Below are 19661 nucleotides of genomic sequence, written 5' to 3' on the forward strand. Positions count from 1 at the left end.
TTCTTTTTCTTTTTTTTTTTTTGAGACAGGGTCTTGCTCTATCACCCCGGGTGGAGTGCAGTGGTGCCATCTCAGCTCACTGCAACCTCCGCCTCCCCGTTCAAGCAATTCTCCTGCCTCAGCCTCCCAAGTATCTGGAATTAAAGGCATGCACCACCACGCCCATGTATTTTTTTGTGTTTCAGTGGAACCGGGGTTTCACCATGTTGGCCACCTGGTCTCAAACTGATCCATCCGCTTCAGCCTCCCAAAGTGCTGGAATTACAGGCATGAGCCTCCACGCCTCACCTCAGACTTTTTTTTTAAAGTCTCAGGATTCCTGTTGTAATAGCCCTAAGTAATCTGAGACATCTCATTTGGATTTACTATTCTACAACATTCTGTCTTAGTATGAAATGGCAATGTAATTTAGCATATTTCAACCATCTTATTTTATGAGACAGCATGGAAATTTTTTTGTCCTTCAATAAAGTATTATCATTATATATAAAAATTATATGTATTATATGATGTAGCTATATATAACATATACATTTTTAACTTATATACAGACCTGTACACTAAGTTCTATATATATAAAACCTATATATAATTATGTTAATATTTATATAATTATATATGTATATGATTTATATATTATAAAATTAATATTTACACATATGATTTTAATGTATAACATATTTACATATATAATTTTCATATAGAGATATGTATTTTTAATATATAGAAGATATATCTCTCCCATATGAAAGATTACATATATAAACCATGTTTATACATATATAATATATAAAAACATATGTTTATACATAATATATAAAACATATGTTTATACATATATAAAACTATATATAATATATAAAATTACATATATAAACATCTATCACATATATAAATGTATATATGTAATTTTCAATTTATATATCTATATATAAAGCCTAGTATATAGGTCTGTTTTTCCCAGTTAAAAACTTAAAACTTTACGAAAACATATGTGGGTAAAACATTTAAGGTGTGCTTAAAAAGTCATGTGACTAACATTTCTGATGATCTGGCTTGAGACCTCACATACAGAAAGTACCCTCATTTCCTTAAACCAACATTATCTCCTATCTCAATATTCTCTCCCTCAAGACAGTGACACAACTTTAACAAATCCATCCACAGAATCACTGGGATAATGAATAGTTCTTAATTTCCACACTTTAAAAACCTGCCTGGCCTTTTCGTCTTAATTTTCTATATAAATACCAAAATCCTGACCTCCTTTTTCTTTTCTTTGGCTGGCTACTAGTAAAAATCAGAGAATAGAAATCTTAAACAATGAAATTCTTTTCTGACTAGGTCTACCCATGGTAATGGCTAAAAAACTAAAACATTTGGCCAGGCACGGTGGCTCACGCCTATAATCCCAGCACTTTGGGAGACTGAGGCAGGTGGATCACAAGGTCAAGAGATTGAGACCATCCTGGCCAAAATGGTGAAACCCTATCTCTACTAAAAATACAAAAATTAGCTTGGCATGGTGGGACGCACCTGTAGTCCCAGCTACTTGAGAGGCTGAGGCAGGAGAATCACTTGAACCCGGGAGGCAGAGGTTGCAGTGAGCTGAGATTGCGTCACTGCACTCCAGCCTGGCAACAGAGCAAGACTCCAGCAAAAAAAAAAAAAAAAAAAAAAAAGAAAGAAAGAAAGATTTAAATGCAGCCAAGCATGACAAAATACTTTGTCATCTGCTCTGGCAACTGTATTAGCTACATAAAATTTAGAATGATGGGATTGCTAGGCCTTGAAAAATCCTTCCAAAACTAGCCTGTTCCCAAACTGAACAGGGTGTTCTCTGTAGGATCTTTTTTCTTTTCCTTTCTTTTCTCTCTCTCTCTGCTTTAACAGTTCTTACAGATTAAAGAGTTTCCAGTTTGATTTGAGAAATACTCCCCTACATACGCTGTCTGGTCTTGTGCCATTCAAGTGGCACAAAAATTCTTTCTCAATCCTTTGCAATGGCCACAGAAGTAAGCTGGAAGGGAGAAGACATGCTCACAGGAATGACCTTTCAGACAGGTTAAAGGCTTGACACTTCCATTCAGGGTGCGCGACTAAAAACTGGGGAGTAACAAAGCAATGGCTTGAGGTACCTATCCTCGATCACTTTTAGGGGTTGGAGGAAGAGATTTAAGATTGTGTAATAAAAAAAATTAAGTCTCAATGCCTCCTTATCAATATTGCAGGACTATAAGGTAAGGAGAAAAACAAATTTTAGAGAAATACAACTGCTTCCTCTGCAGAAAGTTTAATTTATCTCCAAGAAATATACTATGGCTAATACCTCTGAACAGTAGTCTGCATACAAAACAACAGGACTGATACACTTTTTCAACCTGGCATTTGATCAGAAACAAAATTCTCAATGATTGTCACTTTACATCAGATATTATAAGTTAATATTGTAAACCTAACTCCAAAGAATGATAAAGCAAAATGGTGTTAATCTAATATGAAAGATACCGATGAAGATGAGATTTTCAATAACCCGTATTCCAATAAGCCAACTTTATTAAATACAAGAACATATTTGGCTGAATGTATTTAGCTAAGGTCTTATATTACATGCTATTTTGAATAACCAAGATCAACTTATCTGAGTGAGAAAAGAATCTGACTCCAATTTCTGATAACAATGCCAGATCAAAAGATAAAACTGTATTTAGCAGAAAACAATCCACTGAAGCATACCTTCCTTTCCTAAAGAACATAAGATTTTAAGGGACACAAAATAACATCTCTGCCACCAAAAATCCAACCCATTAAATGTTACTGCTTACTGTTTTCCTTTCTTCCAGAAATCTATCTCATATATACATATATAGATATATACATATATTTTTGAAAAGGTACCTATTGCAATTGTCAGGTCTCTTCTGAGGGCAAATCCCACTAATCTCTGAGATTCTTTTGACATGATGACAGGAAATCCATTGTAGCTGGTTTCATTAATCATGTTTTCTATATCATCCACTGTCATATTGTCCTGTGTCAGGACAGCTAAGGGAGGATCGTTCCTTCGAGGTCTCATGACATCAGCAGCCAGGGTGGTATGAGTGAATTCTTCTTTTGCATCCAAGAAAGGGTATCCATTTAATCGGATGTGTGCTTCATAAATGCCTTCCCTACCAAAGGCATCTCCAACCCATTTACTGGTCATTACTGCAGCCATAAGGGGAACAATATATTCCAAACCTCCAGTAAGCTCAAAAACAATAACCACCAGGGAGACAGTCATTCTTGTCACACCACCTGAAAAAAGTAAGCACGCCCTGGTCAGGAAAGACAGGATCCTCATCATTACATTTCATTAGAATTTCTGCACTAGGCAGTTAAAACCAAATCGTAAATAGAACTCAGGCAGGGAAAGGCATTATCGTCTGAAACTGCTACTCCTCTTTTAGGACAATAATCACTACTTTTAATAAGATCTAGAGAAACACCAATTTTCTTTGTTTATAACACAGAAGTCTATTAAAATAACATTTTAAAACCTGTTTATTTCATATTTCAAAAAATCAAAGCGTTATCAACTAAAACAATTTTGCCATTCTGGTTTACTGCTGTAGCAAAGACATAATTTCACCATTATAAAAGCTTATTCTAATTATTAAGGAATTTGGTAAAGCACATCATGGTTATCTTGTTTGCTACCAATTTACAAATTAAACTCACATATGGGTAGAATATTAACGTAATAAATTTCTTCTCTAAATTTTTTCAAGAGGAGTAAAATATTTTGATGCCTCTGATTTACATTAATGATGCAAGTAATATCTACTCACAGAAAACTATTTAGGCTAGGCACAGTGGCTTATGCCTGTAATCTCAGCACTTTGGGAGGCCAAGACAGGAAGATCGCTTAAGTCCAGGAGTTTGAGACCAGCCTGGGAAATACAGTGAGACCCTGTCTCTACAAAAATTAAAATTACAAAAAGTAGCCAGGCATGGTGGTGTATGTCTGTGGTCCCAGCTATGTGAGAGGCTGAGGTGGAAGGCTCGTTTGGGCTGGGGAGGCTGCAGTGAGCTGTGTTCACACTACCTACGGGCCCCTTTCTCAGTATTCTCACTGTTATCAACCCAGTCCAAGCCCTCATGACTTTATTGCTGTTTTACTTTGTACTTTTTAAGATTTGGGGTCTCACTCAGTTGCCTAAGCAGGTCTCAAACTCCTAGGCTCCCATGATCCTCCCACCTCAGCCTCTCCAGTAGATAGCATTACAGGTGTGTGCCATTGTGCCTGGCTATTCCTTAATTATAATACCATATTATCTTACCTATTTGACTCCAGGCCCCACGACCACGTTATAAGCCATGTTCCCTGGCTAATCTTTCCTAAGTACTACTATCACTGTGTTGCTCCTTTGCTCAAAAACCTACCAGGGCTTGTCAGTTTGTACTGTATTAAGCTCAAGCTCTTCCTTTGTGTTTTTTACCTAAAAATAGAAGGGAGACAGATCCTACCATATATTACATACCTACCCGATGACAGTCTTGTCCTAATTAGTTTACAACGACTTGTTTTTCAAACTAAGTACTTATTTTTACCAAGCACTATTATAGCAGCCTTACATGCATTTTATCTCATATAATCCTCAAAACAATCCCAGCAGATCACTGGCTGTTATTTCCATTTTATATAGAGAAAATTAATTCAAGAAGGAACTTTCTCAAAGTCATCAAATTAAAAATGGCAAAGCTAGGACTGCCACAAATCTGACCAACTTCAAATATAAAATCATCCTGACATAAATCACGTTGTCTTTTCATAATCTGTTCCTTCTCACCAATCCAACTTCATTTTCCAAAGGCACCCAAAATGTACTCTCTACTTAGAGCCAATATCTTCAAAGCCTCATGAATACAAAATTTATTCCCATCCCAGTTCCTTTGTCTTCATATTATAATCTTCAGCAAAGCTACCTTTTCCTTAAATTCTGCTAATCTTTGAAAATAAAGCTCATGTTCTACCCTTCCTGAAGTGTTTCAGCTCTTTCTTCCCCTATATTCCTACCATATTTAGACTCTTTGAACACTGTATATAATCATTCATATTCCTCACTATTGTATTCTCAGTGTTGATCTTGTCTCCTCAACTTGACTAGAGTGGAGATTGGGTCCAAGTTCTTTTTGTATTATTCACTGTATCTAGCACAATGCTAAAAAGAAAGTGGACATTTAATAAATACATGCTACTTTGGTAAAAATGATTCTGTCCTTCCCTTTTAAATGACATTACATTTTTGAAGCTCAATAATCACATAACTTTTATTCACTACACAAAAATGGTCAAAATAGCAAGTATTATTAAATATTATAACCAAAGTTTAGCTGACATTTTAAATAAAAAAACAAAACAAAACTATTTTTTCCTGCCCCAACAGACATTAAATAGATTCAAGTACATAATGCAGGTATTTTGCTTTTCTTCTCATTAAAATGGTTACCTTTTCTAATTTTATTAATAAATTAAGAAATCAAAGATCTCTTTGGTCAGGATTCAAATTAAGCTTCTGTTGTACTTCAATAGCTTCTGCCATAAAGTATTAGGTTATATTACAATATGCTAATGCCATTAAATTTTTGTATTAAAAAATGTTGTAAGACAGAAAACCAGTACTGTATAATACCTTATGGTACTACTGTTTCTTTTCTGTTAAAACATTTCCTCCCCGAACTCTCCTTCACTCAACCAATCTGCCCACCAATTACGCAAGAATGTGTCCTACTTTCTCTTGGCTCTCTCAGACTCGCAAACATCCACACACAGGCAGACACAGCCACATTACCTAAGCATGCGGCAGCACCAACCATGGCATACAGGCCAGGTGTGATGCAGTCGGCCCCGACCTCACACCATTCCTTGAAGATAAACCAGTCGTGGTGATAGTAGGCAAGCTGCTCCACCGCAATGCCCACAATCCTGCCTGCGATCGCTCCGATGGCCATGCTGGGGATGAACAAGCCTGATGGAACCTGGAACAACAACAGAACTCTTAATGAGGCAGAGATCCTCTACTCACAGGCTGAAATTCACATTCTACACATGCTTTCTAACATTTGATTCTTTTCACACTGTATTCACATTGCAAAATCCTAGCACAAATAAAATATAACAACAGAACTCTTAATGAGGCAGAGATCCTCTGTTCACAGGCTGAAATTCACATTCTACACATTCTAACACTTGATTCTTTTCACACTGTATTCACGTTGCAAAATTCTAGTACAAATAAAATAAAACAACAGAACTCCTAATGAGGCAGAGATCCTCTACTCACAGGCTGAAAGTCACATTCTATGCATTGTTTCTAACACTCTTGATTATTTTCACACTTTATTAGTATAGCAAAATCCTAGTATAAATAAAACTACAGCAAAATCTTGTACCTTAACAATCCCATGAATTCAGTTACAAAATAACAAACCACATTCTCTAGGCCAAAGGGAAAAAAACTCAAGTGTTATTTCTATTAGCTCAAGGTAGCTCAAGGGTGCCCTAATATCAGGCCCTAACAAAATTTTCATTAGTCCATGGTTAAACGAAAAAAAAAAAAATGACAATCTGCTGGATACAATATATACTATTTGGGTGACAGGTACAATAAAATCTCAGAATACACCATTATAGAATTCATCTGTGTAACCAAAAACCACTTGTAACACAAAAGCTATTAAAATAAGAAATATGTATTTTTTAAAAGGACAATATAAAGTATTTTTCATAAAACCAAACTGATTCAGTTTGAAGCACTGTCTTTTATTTCAAGATTCTGTCCTCCTACATATTTATAAATGATGGAAACCGAAGACGCTATTCATCTGAAGTGGTACAATGTTAAGTGGACAAACTTATCAGAGTTGCCCAATATTCTGAGTGATATAATAAATCTCGTTTTATTATGCTTTGTGTTACTGTGCTTCACACATGTTGCAGTTTTTACAAATTGGAGGTTTAGGATATCCCTGCATCAGGCTAGTCCATCATCACTACTATTCCAACAGCATGTGCTCACTTTGTGTCTCTGTATCACATTTTGCTAATTCTCTCAAAACTTTGAAACTTTTCACTATTATTATATCTGTGACAGTGCTCCGTAATTAACAATCTTTGATGTTACTGTTACAATTGTTTTACTGCACCATGAACCAAGTCCACAGAAGAAAGTGAACTTAGTAAGTGTTGTATGTGATCTGACTGCTCCATTACTGGCTGTTCCCATCTCTCTCCCTCTCCTCATGGCTCCCTATTCCCTGAGACTCAATGATACTGAAATTAGCCTAACTAAGAAACATACAATGTCCTCTAAGTGTTCAAATGAAAGAAGTCATGTCTCTCAGCTGGGCATAGTGGCTCAAGCCTGTAATCCCCAGCACTTTGGGAGGCTGAGGTGGGCGGATCACTTGAGGTCAGGAGTTCAAGACAAGCCTGGCCAACATGTCAAAACCCCGTCTCTACCAAAAATACAAAAATTAGTCAGGCCTGGTGGTGCACGCCTATAGTCCCAGCTACTCAAGAGGCTGAGGCAAGAGAATTGCTTGAACTCAGGAGGCAGAGGTTGCAGTGAGCTGAGATGGCACCCCTGCACTCTAGCCTGAGCAACAGAGTGACACTCTGTCTCAAAAAATGAGTCACGTCTCTCACTTTATATCAACAGCTAAAAATGGTCAGGTATTATGACTCACATTTGTAATCTCTATGCTTTGGGAGGCTAAGGCAGGAGGATCGCTTGAGATCAGGAGTTAGAGACTAGCCTGAGCAACATAATAAGACCCCATCTCCAAAAAAAAAAAAAAAAGCCAGGTGTGGTGGTGCATGCCTGTAGTCCCAGCTACTCAAGAGGCTGAGTCAGCAGGATCACTTGAGCCCAGGAGTTCAAGGCTACAGTAAGCAATGACTATGCCACCGCACTCCAACCTGGGTGACAGAACGAGATCTTGTCTCAGAGAAATAAAATAAGAAGGCTAAAAATGACTAAGCTTAGTGAAGAAGGCATGTTGAAAGCTGAGAGACACCAAAGTCTCAAAATCTAGCCACAGTCAGCCAAATCATGAATACAAAAGAAAATTTCTTTAATTAAATTACAAGAGCTACTTCAGTGAACACACAATGATTAAAATAAAAAAAGTAAAACAGCCTTATTATTGATACAAAGAAGGCTGAGTGGTCTGGAGAGAAAATCAAACCAGCCACGATATTCCCTTAAATCAAAGCCTAATCCAGAGCAAGGCCCTCACTTTCTTCAAGTCTACGAGGGCTTAAAGAGGTGAGGAAGCTACAGAAGATAAACTGGGAGCTTGCAGACGTTGGTTCATGAGGTTTAAGAAAATAAGTTGTCTCATAACACAAAAGTGTAACGTCAAGCAGCAGGTGTTGATGTAGAAGCTGCAGAAGGTGATACAGAAGATCTCACTGAGGTCGCTGACGAAGGTGGCCACACTAAACAACGGATTTTCCATACAGACGAAACAACAGCCTTCTATTAGAACAAGGTGTCAGCTAGGACTGCCACAGTTAGAGAGAAAAAGCCAATGCTTGGTTTCAAAGCTTCAATGGACAGCCTGACTCTCTTGGTAGGGGCTAATGCAGTTGGCGACTTTATGTTGAAGCCAGTGCTAGTTTACCATTCTGAAAATCCTAGTGCCTTTAAAATTTATGCTAAATCTACTCTCTCTGAGCTCTATACAAACAGCAAAGCCTGGATAACAGCATATCTGTTTACAGCATGGTTTACTAAGTATTTTAAGCCCAGTTGAGACCTACTGCTCAGATGAAAAGATTCCTTTTAAAATATTACTCATCTCTAATAATGCACCTGGTCTCCCAAGAGGTCTCATGGAGATGTACAAGGAGAGATTCATGTTGTTTTCATGCCTGCTAACACAATATCCTTTATGTAGTCCATGGATAAAGGACTAATTTTGACTTTTAAGTTTTATTAAAGAAATACACTTCCTAAGGCTATAGCTGCCATATATAGTACTTTTGTTACAGCGGGTAGCTAGTCAGACATGTGCAGGGCAGGCGAGGGATCCCCCCAAAGCCACCAGGAATGTCAGGCATCCATCAGGTGATGATAGTCAGGTAGCTCTCACATTGTCTCTCTAAAATAATAATTGGTCGCAGCCAGTGCCAGGGAAAGGCAGTCTTCCAAAAGATAGAAACACCTGAAACTAGTGATCAGCAGCTTTCTGGTAAGATCTCAGGAGTTGGGTGAGTGGGCTCTGGCATGCGCATTTAGAAGCAAATGGTTTAACTTGTATATGACCTCCTAAGGACATTCGGCCAGTAAGCAATGAACACCTCAGGAAGCATGCATACAACTCCAGTAAATACCCTGTGCACACGCCCCTTCCAAGTGCTAACAGGCCACTGTGCATGTGGGCAGCTCACCCCAAAAGAAGAATAGATGGAAAAAGGATGCCAGATGCTGGAAGTATGCCAACATATAAAACCCTAAGTCCAAGGTCAAATGGGGCACTTGTCTTCCAAGATGCCCGCTTGACTCTCTTTCAAGTGTATTTTAATTTCTTTTCATTTCCGCTCTAAAGCTTTGTAATAAACTTTCACTCTTGCTCTAAAACTTGCCTTGGTCCCTTTTTCTGCCTTACGTCCCTCAGAATTCTTTCCTCTGAGGCGGCAAGGGTTGAGGTTGCTGAAGATCCGTATGGATTTGTCCCTGATAACTTGGCTACCCACCACTGATAACAATTTCTCTGATGGATCTGGGCAAAGTAAATTGAAAATGTTCAAAAAAGTATTCAACATTGTAGATGCTATCCAGAACATTCATCTTTCATGGGAGGAGGTCAGAATATCAATATTAACGGGAGTTTGGAAGAAGTTGATTCCAGTTCTCATGGATGACTTTGAGGGGTTCAAGACCTCAGTTGAGGAAGTAACTACAGAGTGGTGGAAACAGCAAGAGAACTAGAATGATAAGTGGATCCTAAAGATGTGACTCAATTGCTAGAATCTCATGAAAAAACTTGAATGAATAAACAGTTACTTCTTATGCATGAGCAAAGAAAGTGGTTTCTTGAGGTAGAATCCACTCCTGGTAAAGATGTTGTGAACATTTTTAAAAGGACAAAAGATTGAGTCTTCCATAAACTTAGTTGATAAAGCAGTAGCCGGGTTTGAGAGGATACCTCTAATTCTGAGAAGAAGTTCTACTGTAGGTAAAACACTATCAAACAGCATCACATGCTACAGAGAAATCTTTCACGAAAGGAAGTGTTAATCAATGTGGCAAATTTCACTGTTATTTTAAGAACTGCTACAGTCAGTCCTACCTCCAGCAACCACCAATATCAAGGCGAGACCCTATACAAGCAAAAAAGATTACAACTCACTGAAGACTCAGACTACTGTTAGCATTTTTTAGCAATTAAATATTTTTAAATTAAGGTTTTTTTTAAAGACATAATGCTACTGTACACATAACAGACTACAGTACAGTGTAAAAAGAAGTTTTATATGCATTAAGAAACCAAGACATTTATGTGACTCTTTTTATTATGATGTTCACCTTTATTGTGATGGTCTGAACCAAACTCATATCTCTCAGGTAAGTCTATTTATACGAATCAATTAAAAAGTGAAAAATATTTATTGATTAAACTTAATGAGGATAATAGGGATAAGAAGCACCATAAGCAAGATCATTCAAAGACTACTGAAAGAGGCCAGGCGCGGCGGCTCATGCCTGTAATCCCAGCACTTTGGGAAGCCGAGGCGGGTGGATCACCTGAGGTCAGGAGTTCAAGACCAGCCTGGACATGGCCAAATCCCGTTTCTAAACTAAAAACACAAAAATTACCCAGGCGTCATGGTGCACACCTATAATACCACCTACTTGGGAGACTGAGGCAGGAGAATTGCTTGAACCTGGGAGGTGGAGGTTGCAGTGAGCCAAGATTGTGCCACTGCCCTCCAATCTGGGTGACAAAGTAAGACTCTGTCTCAAAAAAAAAAAAAAAAAAAAAAAGACTACTGAAAGAGTAATAGTTATGACCCTTCTGAATATGAAACGAGCCAAACACAAAATGATGGCATGTTTGAGTCTATTAGGATATTAAAAGGATATACAATAGAAAAAAATCAGTGTGTTTTACACTCTTGCCAGGTCTGATCCTTCAGCCAGAGCTGAGTTAAAGGTGGGACTTGATAAAGGCCTGCCAATTGCCTTCAGTTTCTTGTAGCTCAACTGACTGTGAGAAAGTTGGGATTTACAGAACACTTACTTATTGTAGAAAAAAGAGCTTTAACAGCTTTTAACTTGATCCCCTAAGAAAAAAGTAAAACTTTAAGGCTTTTCTATTATTTAACTCTTGATACTCCGTGGACTACAGACTGAGGATAAAAGAAAAGAGACCTTATTTCTTTTTTTTTTTTTACTCAATATCTGTTGGTTCCAAGATCAAAATTATTTATTTATTTATTTATTTATTTAGTTTCCAACTCCAGATGGACTGAAGACTTGTGACATGACTTTCTTTTAAGTTTTTAAAGGAAAATATGTTTATAGTCCCTGCATGGAGAAAGATTTCTTTCTTTTTTTTTTTTTTAAAGAAAGAAAGAAAGAAAGAAAAAGAATAAAGAAGAGGAGGAAAAAGGAAGAGAAAGAGAGAGAGAGAATGGGAGTATTGCTTTCTTGCCCAGGCTAGAATGCATTAGTAATGGGTATTGAAAACCTCTTTTATACCAATAATTATACTTGATGTAGACAGGAAGGAATAAGGGAAGAAAATAACAAACAAGCAGTCAACCAATATTTCATTTAAACCTATGAAATGCTATGCGATTACTGAGGAGTGATTTACTTCCAATTATGTAGTCACTTATGGAATAGGTGTGAGGTGGTAATGTATGTTTTGTGTATTTGAAGTGGAGAGTTCTATAAATGTTTATTAAGTTTACTTGTTCCGGGTCTGAGTTCAAGTCCTGGATGTCCTTGTTAATTTTCTGCCTCGTTGATCTATAAAATCGTTAGCTCTTCTTGTTACATTGATCCTTTTGCCATTATGTAATGTCCTTCTTTGCCTCTTTTGCTCTTTGTTGCTTTAAAGTCTACTTTATCAGAGGCGAGAATTGCATCTCCTGCTTTTTATTTATTTGTTTATTTTTACTCTCTGATTGGTTGATAAATCTTCCTCCTTCTCTTTGTTTTGAGTCTTTGTGTATCGTTGCATGTGAGATGGGTCTGGATGCAGCATACCAATGGGTTTTGGCTTTTTATCCGATTAGAATATATATAACTTTAATACTGGCATTTGATGCTAGCTGGCTGTTTTGCCCATTAGTTAGTGTAAATTTTTCGTTGTGTTAATGTTCTTTTCTTTTTGATATATTTTTGGAAAGGCTGATACTGGTTGTTCCTTTATATGTATAGTGCTTCTTTCAGAAGCTCTTGTAAAGCAGGCCTGGTGGTGGTGAACTCTCTAAGTACTTGTTTGTTCGCAAAAGATTTAATTTTTCCTTCGATTATAAAGCTTAGTTTGGCTGGATAGGAAATTCTGGGTTGAAAGTTCTTTTCTTTAAGGATGTTAAATATTGGTCCCCACTCTTTTCTGGCTTGTAGGGTTTCTGCTGAGAGATCTGCTGTAAGTCTGATAGGTTTGAGACCTTATTTCAAAAACTAATACCACTCCAATTTTGTAGAAACAAAGCTGTTATTCCACATTAATTTACATCTGTAAAAGCATATTACCACTAGCAAATACTATTACAAAAGTACAGGTGTAGTAATTTAAAGAACAAGAATAAACTGACATGTACTTCCAGATATATATCACTGATAGTCATATAAGAAATTACATTTACTGATAGATCATTAATCAACAAACGTCGTTATTTTATAAATCCAAAAGAAGCCATGTCCCAGGGCATAAGGGCCAGCTGCCTTAATTCCTTGATAGAAAAAGGCATGTATTTATAGACCTAGTAATTTCACTGAGTTTGCAGTGTCTTTAAGCTAACACCCTATACTGGTATGAGGCAGAATAATAACTCCTCAAGGATGTCCCTAACTTAATTCCCAGAACCTGTGATTCCATTCTGTTACATGGCAAGGAGGAATTAAGGTTGCAGAAAGAAAGTTGCAAAGCAGCTGACCTTAAAAAACGAGATTATTTTCTGATTTATCTGGGTGGGCCTAAAGTAATCACAAAGGTTTTTCAAAGGCAGAAGAGAGATTTAGCAGAGTTTGTGTCAGAGTGAGACAAGACAAAGACTTGACCAGGCATCACTGGCTTTGAAGATGCAAATAGAGGGCCAGGAGCCAAGGAACGCTGGCAGCTTCTAATAGCCAGAAAAGGCAAAAAACAGACTCTCTCCTACAGCCTCCAGAATGCCCTATGAACACCTTAATTTTAGCACAGTGAGATCCATTTCAGATTTCTGATGTCTGGAACTGTAAGGTAATAAACCAGTGTGGCTTTTAAGCCAATGAGTTGTGGTAATTTATTATAGCAGCAATAGGAAACTAATAAAACTGGTTTTAAAACATGAACATGAATTCTCTGGCACTCATCCCACTAAGCGTATGTCCCTGCTCTGAATAGTGGTGGGCCTCTGTGACTGCCTCAATGAGCAGAGTAAAACAAGTCATGCTGCAAGACTTCTTCAGCTACATTAAAAACAGCCCTCTTGGGACACTTACATTTAGAATCCTGAGCTATGATGTAAGAAATCCAACTACTCTGAGGCCACCACCCTAGAAAAACCACCGAGAGAGAAGAAAAGGAAAGCAAGAGAAAGAGAGCGAGCGAGCACGAGCGTGCATGAGAGACAGAGTATGTGTGATTGATCCCGGGAGCCCAGGTGTCTGAATCTTTTCAGTCTAGGTGCTAGTCATGAATGAGGAAGTCTTTGAACTATACTCAATAATAATTTAATTGTACACTTAAAAATTATTGAGAGTATAATTGGATTGTTTGTAACACAAGGGATAAATGCTTGAGGTTATGGATATTCCATTTACCCTGAGATTATTCTGCACTGCATGCCTGTATCAAAATATTTCATGTACCCCCAAAACTATATATAGCTACTGTGTACCCACAAAAACATTTTTTTAAAAGGAAATGAAAAAAAGCAGCTTTGAGATGATTAGCCTTTGCCATATCTTAGAACAACTATATGAAAGACCACAAACAAAAAATGGCCACTGAGCCCTTCCCAAATCGTTGACCCAATATCAAGAACAAAATAAGTAGTTACCTTAAGCTGCTAAGTTCTGGGGGTAATTTGTTAAATAGCAACAAATAACACCCTCAACAACCTATGCTAAGAAATTATCTTTTCTGTTACTTAAAATTAAACTCAAAAGATAAGTACTTTTACCAGTCATTTATGAAACAACAATCTCTCTCATTCCATATATAAGTTTTGAACATAAGTTTTGAACCCAAATAGCACCTCACATTAGCACTTACCTTAATACCAAAAGTGAACACTGTCATTATGATTTTAAATATGAGTGCCAGGCATAACTGCCATATAGCTGAATATACTCCAATGCCTGCTGGACGATCAGGAATGTCATCGACAATTTTACTGGCATTCATGTCATTTCTGTAGTCACAAAGAGAAGAGGATTCCAGGGGACCACAGTCTGTAAAGAGCTCTTTGATAAGTTCACTGGTGTTTAGCCTAGTGTATGGATTAGGGAAGGCTATCACAGCAGTAATGGCTGCAACAATAATGACTTCCAGAACGGGGTACTTTCCAAATTTGGTGGACTTGCGTCGACGACACCAGGCAATATTTGCCCTAATGAAAAAGGCTCCCCAAAGCCCTCCAAATACCCCTAGGAGAATAAAAGGAAACAGTTCAAAAAGGTACCATGGTGTATGATACTCCACATAAAAAAGGACCAGACGGCTGTTACCAAATGGATTGATGGATCTCAAAACAAATGCAGCCACTAAAGCAGCAAAAAATGATCTCCATAACGTTTTCAGAGGAAAATAATAGCTAACCTAAAAAAAAAAAAAGGAAAAGACAAATTAATGCTATCATTTTATAAGATGTGTCTAATATAACTTGAATGGTAAATATCTTAGCTCTAAATTTTGCTGTAGTTAGAATTTACATATAATGGATTTTACTGTAAGAAGAAAAATTGATGTTATTATTATTTTTGGAGATGGTGATCATCACTACAAAGTCACAGTATCAACTGATCATAAATGTCTAATAAATATTTAGAATACCTAGCACTGTTTTATTTTCAAAATGAGTTTCACATTCAATTCAATCATCGTGGTTAAAAATAAATGTACTATCACCAATTCCTGTTAGCTTATAATGTATTTAATTTGCCTCTTCTATATTAATAAAAGAAAAGAGAATACAAACAACTAAAAAGAAAAAGTAAATTTAAAAACATTCTTGAACTAAAAGAGTTAAATTCCTAGAGGTAGAGTGTAGAATGGGGGTTCCCAGAGGCTGGGGGTGGGGAGGTGGGCAGGGAAAGGGGAGAAACTAGTCATTGGGTATGAAGTAACAGAGAAGGAGTAAGTCCTGGTATTCTATCACACAGTAAGGTGACTACAGTTTATAATAATGTATTACATACTTCAAAATGGCTCAGAGAGGATTTTAAATGTTCTCACCACAAGGAAATAATAAATATTTGAGGGTTTTGCTAATCACTCTGATTTGATTATTCCAAAATGTATACATGTATAGATGCATCACATTATACCCCAAAAACATAAACAATTATTATTTGTCAAAAAACCCGGATTTTAAAATAAAAATAAAAACATTCCTGGTCACATTTTTATGTAAAAAGAAAAGTCTTAAACACCTATAAGAAAATAAAAACAAAATAATCCACTGACGTGACTAAAATTATTTCCTTAAACATCAGTAACTGTATCAGAAATAATTGCATGTAAAAAACTTTAAAACACAACAAAGGAATTAAAATGTTTTAAATAAAAACTACTTGGGAGGCTGAGGCAGGAGAATCGCATGAACTCAGGAGGTGGAAGTTGCAGTAAGCCAAGATTGTGCCTTTGCCTTCCAGTTTGGCTGACAAGAGCAAAACTGCCTCTCAAACAAACAAACAAACAAACAACAACAACAACAAAAAACCAAAAAAAACCCCACCAGCCTGGCCAATATCAATATGGCAAAATCTCATCTCTACTAAAAATACAAAAATTAGCCAATGGGAATAGATTGTGAAACATATTTCACATGTCCTCTATTAAGTCAAATTCACAACTTCTTACTTTAAATATGTCAACAAAGTAAAGTTAGATTTTAAATAATTACTAACATTTATACATAAAAAATAAATTGAAAAAATAGTTTCCTCCAGGTATGGAACATGAGTAACATTTACTTTTTATGTAAGAATGAGTAGAAAACAAGTTTAGAAAAATAAATTTGAAAACAAAGTCTCTACCTATTACATCACCTATAAAACTGAAATGTGTGCTAAAATATATTTGTAATGATAATTACATATAATTTTAATTGTTGTATTCTTTTTACCTACCTCCTCCAGGCTGAAAAGAACTCCTCCAATTGGTGCACCAAAAGCTACAGAAACCCCTGCAGCTGAGGCAGCTGATAGCACCTAGAAAGAGGATATGGCTTATTTCTTAATTCCTTAGAAATTCAAGCATACCAAATAAAAATTCTTCATATCACTTGAATTTTCCAAATGGCTTTTCTGAATTTAACTTGCATGTTTGTTTCCTTGCTCCCTAAGCAAAGGGCAGGTATTCATTTATTCTATTAAGATTTATCTTTTTCTCCTGTGCTTTAATTGAAAGGTCACACATTTACTATTCAGTTAAAAAACCATTTTTGCCAGATATACTAATGTGAATGTGGTGTAAAGAAGAGGAGGCAATGAATATAGACAATATTCAAGATGTATGTTTGTGTAGTTAAGAGGGGAGGGCAGTAACTGGGATGGGGGGTATTTTTAAATAGCATATCATTTCTTCAAGTTTTAGAGCTAACAGCTCCACCAGAAATAGTCTATTCCAAATCCTAGCAAGATATTCAGGGAAATGAAGACCTAGTATGATTCCCCATATTTTACTACCCTATGCCCTCTGAAATACTACTAAAATACTGTTAATCTAGAGAGCCTCATTCTAGTCTCACTAAGCAGCATCTTCACAATAAAATTAAAAGAAAAGAAAAATCCAAGAATACGCTTCTGTGTCCTCTCTCTAGTTCACCAGTCTATCAGCTGGTCAGGGTCTACTTCCCACCAGTATAAAGCCAACTACACATATAATTTCACTAAGGTTTTATTTGTAATTATTTTTCTAAGAGTCTGTATTCCTTTTTTTTTTTTTGGGATGAAGTTTCTCTCTTGTTGCCCAGGCTGGAGAACAGTGGCATGATCTTGGCTCACTGCAACCTCCACCTCACAGGTTCAAGTGATTCTCCTGCCTCAGCCTCCCAAGTAGCTAAGATTACAGGCACCCAGCCACCATGCCTAATTTTTGCCTTTTTAGTAGAGACAGGGTTTCACCATGTTGGCCAGGCTGGTCTCGAACTACTGACCTCAGGTGATCTGCGTGCCTCAGCCTACCAAAGTGCTGGGATTACTGGCGTGAACCACTGCGCCCGGCTAAGAGTCTGTATTCCTTTCACTACTTTAATCCAGCAAATATCCAAGGCTACCTAAAGTATTTATTTAAATGGTCAATTGTTACATTTCCAGAAAAGAAATTAGAAATAATCAAAATTAAGCTGTAAATGGTAAGAGCATGAACTCTGTAGTGAGGCTGCTGTGTTGAAATCATGGCTCTGCTACTTACTGGCTGTGTGACTATGGATATACAGCCTCTGTGTGCCTCAGTTTTCTCTTCTCTAAACTGGGAATGTGATAATATTACTTAGCTCTTAAGGAATTGAGTACATATACAGAGAGTGCTTAGAACAGTGCCTGGCACCCAGTAAATACTTTATACAAGTTTGGTGAATTAAAAATAAATAAATAAAGATTTGTTTTAATTAAATTGTTGGCATTAGAATGTAGATTCTGCTTATTTGGGGAGGAAAGGGAGCAAATTTAACTTCCTTCCCCCCACCCCACTAAAAGGAATGCAAACATATTTATTTATTTGAATGTCCTGATCCTGCATTTACAACCAAACTAACACCTATGTATCTATAACTCATACACATGTTTTAATCTGTTTCATAAGTATCTAAGAAGCTTTTAATTTAACAACATCAGTACTCTCCCCTCTTGTCTATATAAAACTATGGGGTCTTAATGCTTTCAACTAACAGTGAAGTCTTGCCATTTATACATATACTAAGGTGACAGAATAACAATGTTGTAAACATTAATCACTACAGTGTGAATATTAAAATTTAGGTAAACTTAATTTCTAAAACATCTAATAAATTCTCTCTCTCTCTCTCTCTCTCTCTATATATATATATATTTTTTTTTTTTTTTCTTTCTCTTTCTTTCTTTTTTGATGAAACGGGGTTTCTCCATGTTGGTCAGGCTGGTCTCGAACTCCCATCCTCAGGTGATCCACCCGCCTCAGCCTCCCAAAGTGCTGGGATTACAGGCGTGAGCCACCGCGCCTGGCAATTATATTTTTTTGAACTCAGAATGAGTAAGTAAAAGTCTTACAAAAAATGTCAAGGTACAACAGGAAGTAAAGGAATTGAATTGGGGAGGCAGATGTTCTAGCTCCATCTTAGCCACTGACTTGCTATGCTACAGGATGGCTTTGAGTTTTGTTTTGAACACACACAAATATATACCTACACAGTCGTAGGAGCAGTAATGTAATAGATAAGACCACAGACCTCAGGGTCAAAGAAAAATGAATTTTGATCCACATTCCACCACTCACTAGGTATGTGGTCCCGGGCAAGTTAGTTAGCTGTTTTCAGGTTTAGTTTCCTACTCTATAAATGAGGGTAGCAGGCCCATATTACTAAATTACTGTGAAACTAAGTTTTAAAATGCAAGTAAAGTATTTGCCACAGTAGCAGATACATAGAAAGTAATCAATAATGCTAGCTATTTTGTTGTATAGTAAAGTACTAGAATCACAATTATTCAGAGATGGAACTATGACGATCTGAAGTATTCCACTTTTGGGATATCTACACCCAATGCAAGGACTATATTTTAATGTGAACATTAAAATGTACTAGAATTATTTCAATTGAAGATTAAACCATTTGATAAAATAGTCTACCTTTTTGGTTACAGTACATAAAAAAACCAACAAGAAAAGGTTCTGCCAGTATTTAATGAGATTTTTTTTTTAATCATATCTTAAAACCCAAAGATCTCTGTACTATCTAGTGCTGCAGATTTAGATTTGCAAACTAGGAAGGGACTGGGCTCCCAAAGTCTAGAGCTAATATAAAGGACTCAGGAAAATACCCAGAGCAATCCAGAAACATCAGAGGAAATTCATAATACATATAAGGTTTAAGGGTCTTGTAATAGATCCAGGCTGGCCTAAAGAAACGGTAAAGGAAATTGCCTTAAAACAATCAAATGAAAGGGATTTCCTGTAATCTCTTTTAATGTGAATTTCTAATTTAAACTTCAAGAGGTTCTAAAGGCCCTCAGAATTTCCCCATGGTGCTGAAT

The 19661-nt window shown here is 36.7% G+C and overlaps 1 protein-coding gene across 4 annotated transcripts in view; it reads right to left on the reverse strand.

Moving 5' to 3' along the window:
* The window catches only part of CLCN3 (chloride voltage-gated channel 3), a 102719-nt gene that overhangs the window by 14358 nt on the left and 68700 nt on the right, over window positions 1-19661 (reverse strand). For all 4 annotated transcript variants that reach the window (XM_012457232.2, XM_012457234.2, XM_012457235.2 and 1 more), the window contains 4 exons: window positions 16563-16643; window positions 14485-15030; window positions 5835-6021; window positions 2899-3297 (listed from right to left, as the gene is read on the reverse strand). In XM_012457232.2, the coding sequence (XP_012312655.1) occupies window positions 2899-3297; window positions 5835-6021; window positions 14485-15030; window positions 16563-16643 (1213 nt within the window). The remainder of the gene's footprint in view (window positions 1-2898; window positions 3298-5834; window positions 6022-14484; window positions 15031-16562; window positions 16644-19661) is intronic.

The sequence above is a fragment of the Aotus nancymaae genome, unplaced genomic scaffold (genome assembly GCF_030222135.1).
Source record: "Aotus nancymaae isolate 86718 unplaced genomic scaffold, 86718_ANA_hifiasm-v0.15.2.pri h1tg000115l, whole genome shotgun sequence".
Lineage (NCBI taxonomy): Eukaryota > Metazoa > Chordata > Mammalia > Primates > Aotidae > Aotus > Aotus nancymaae.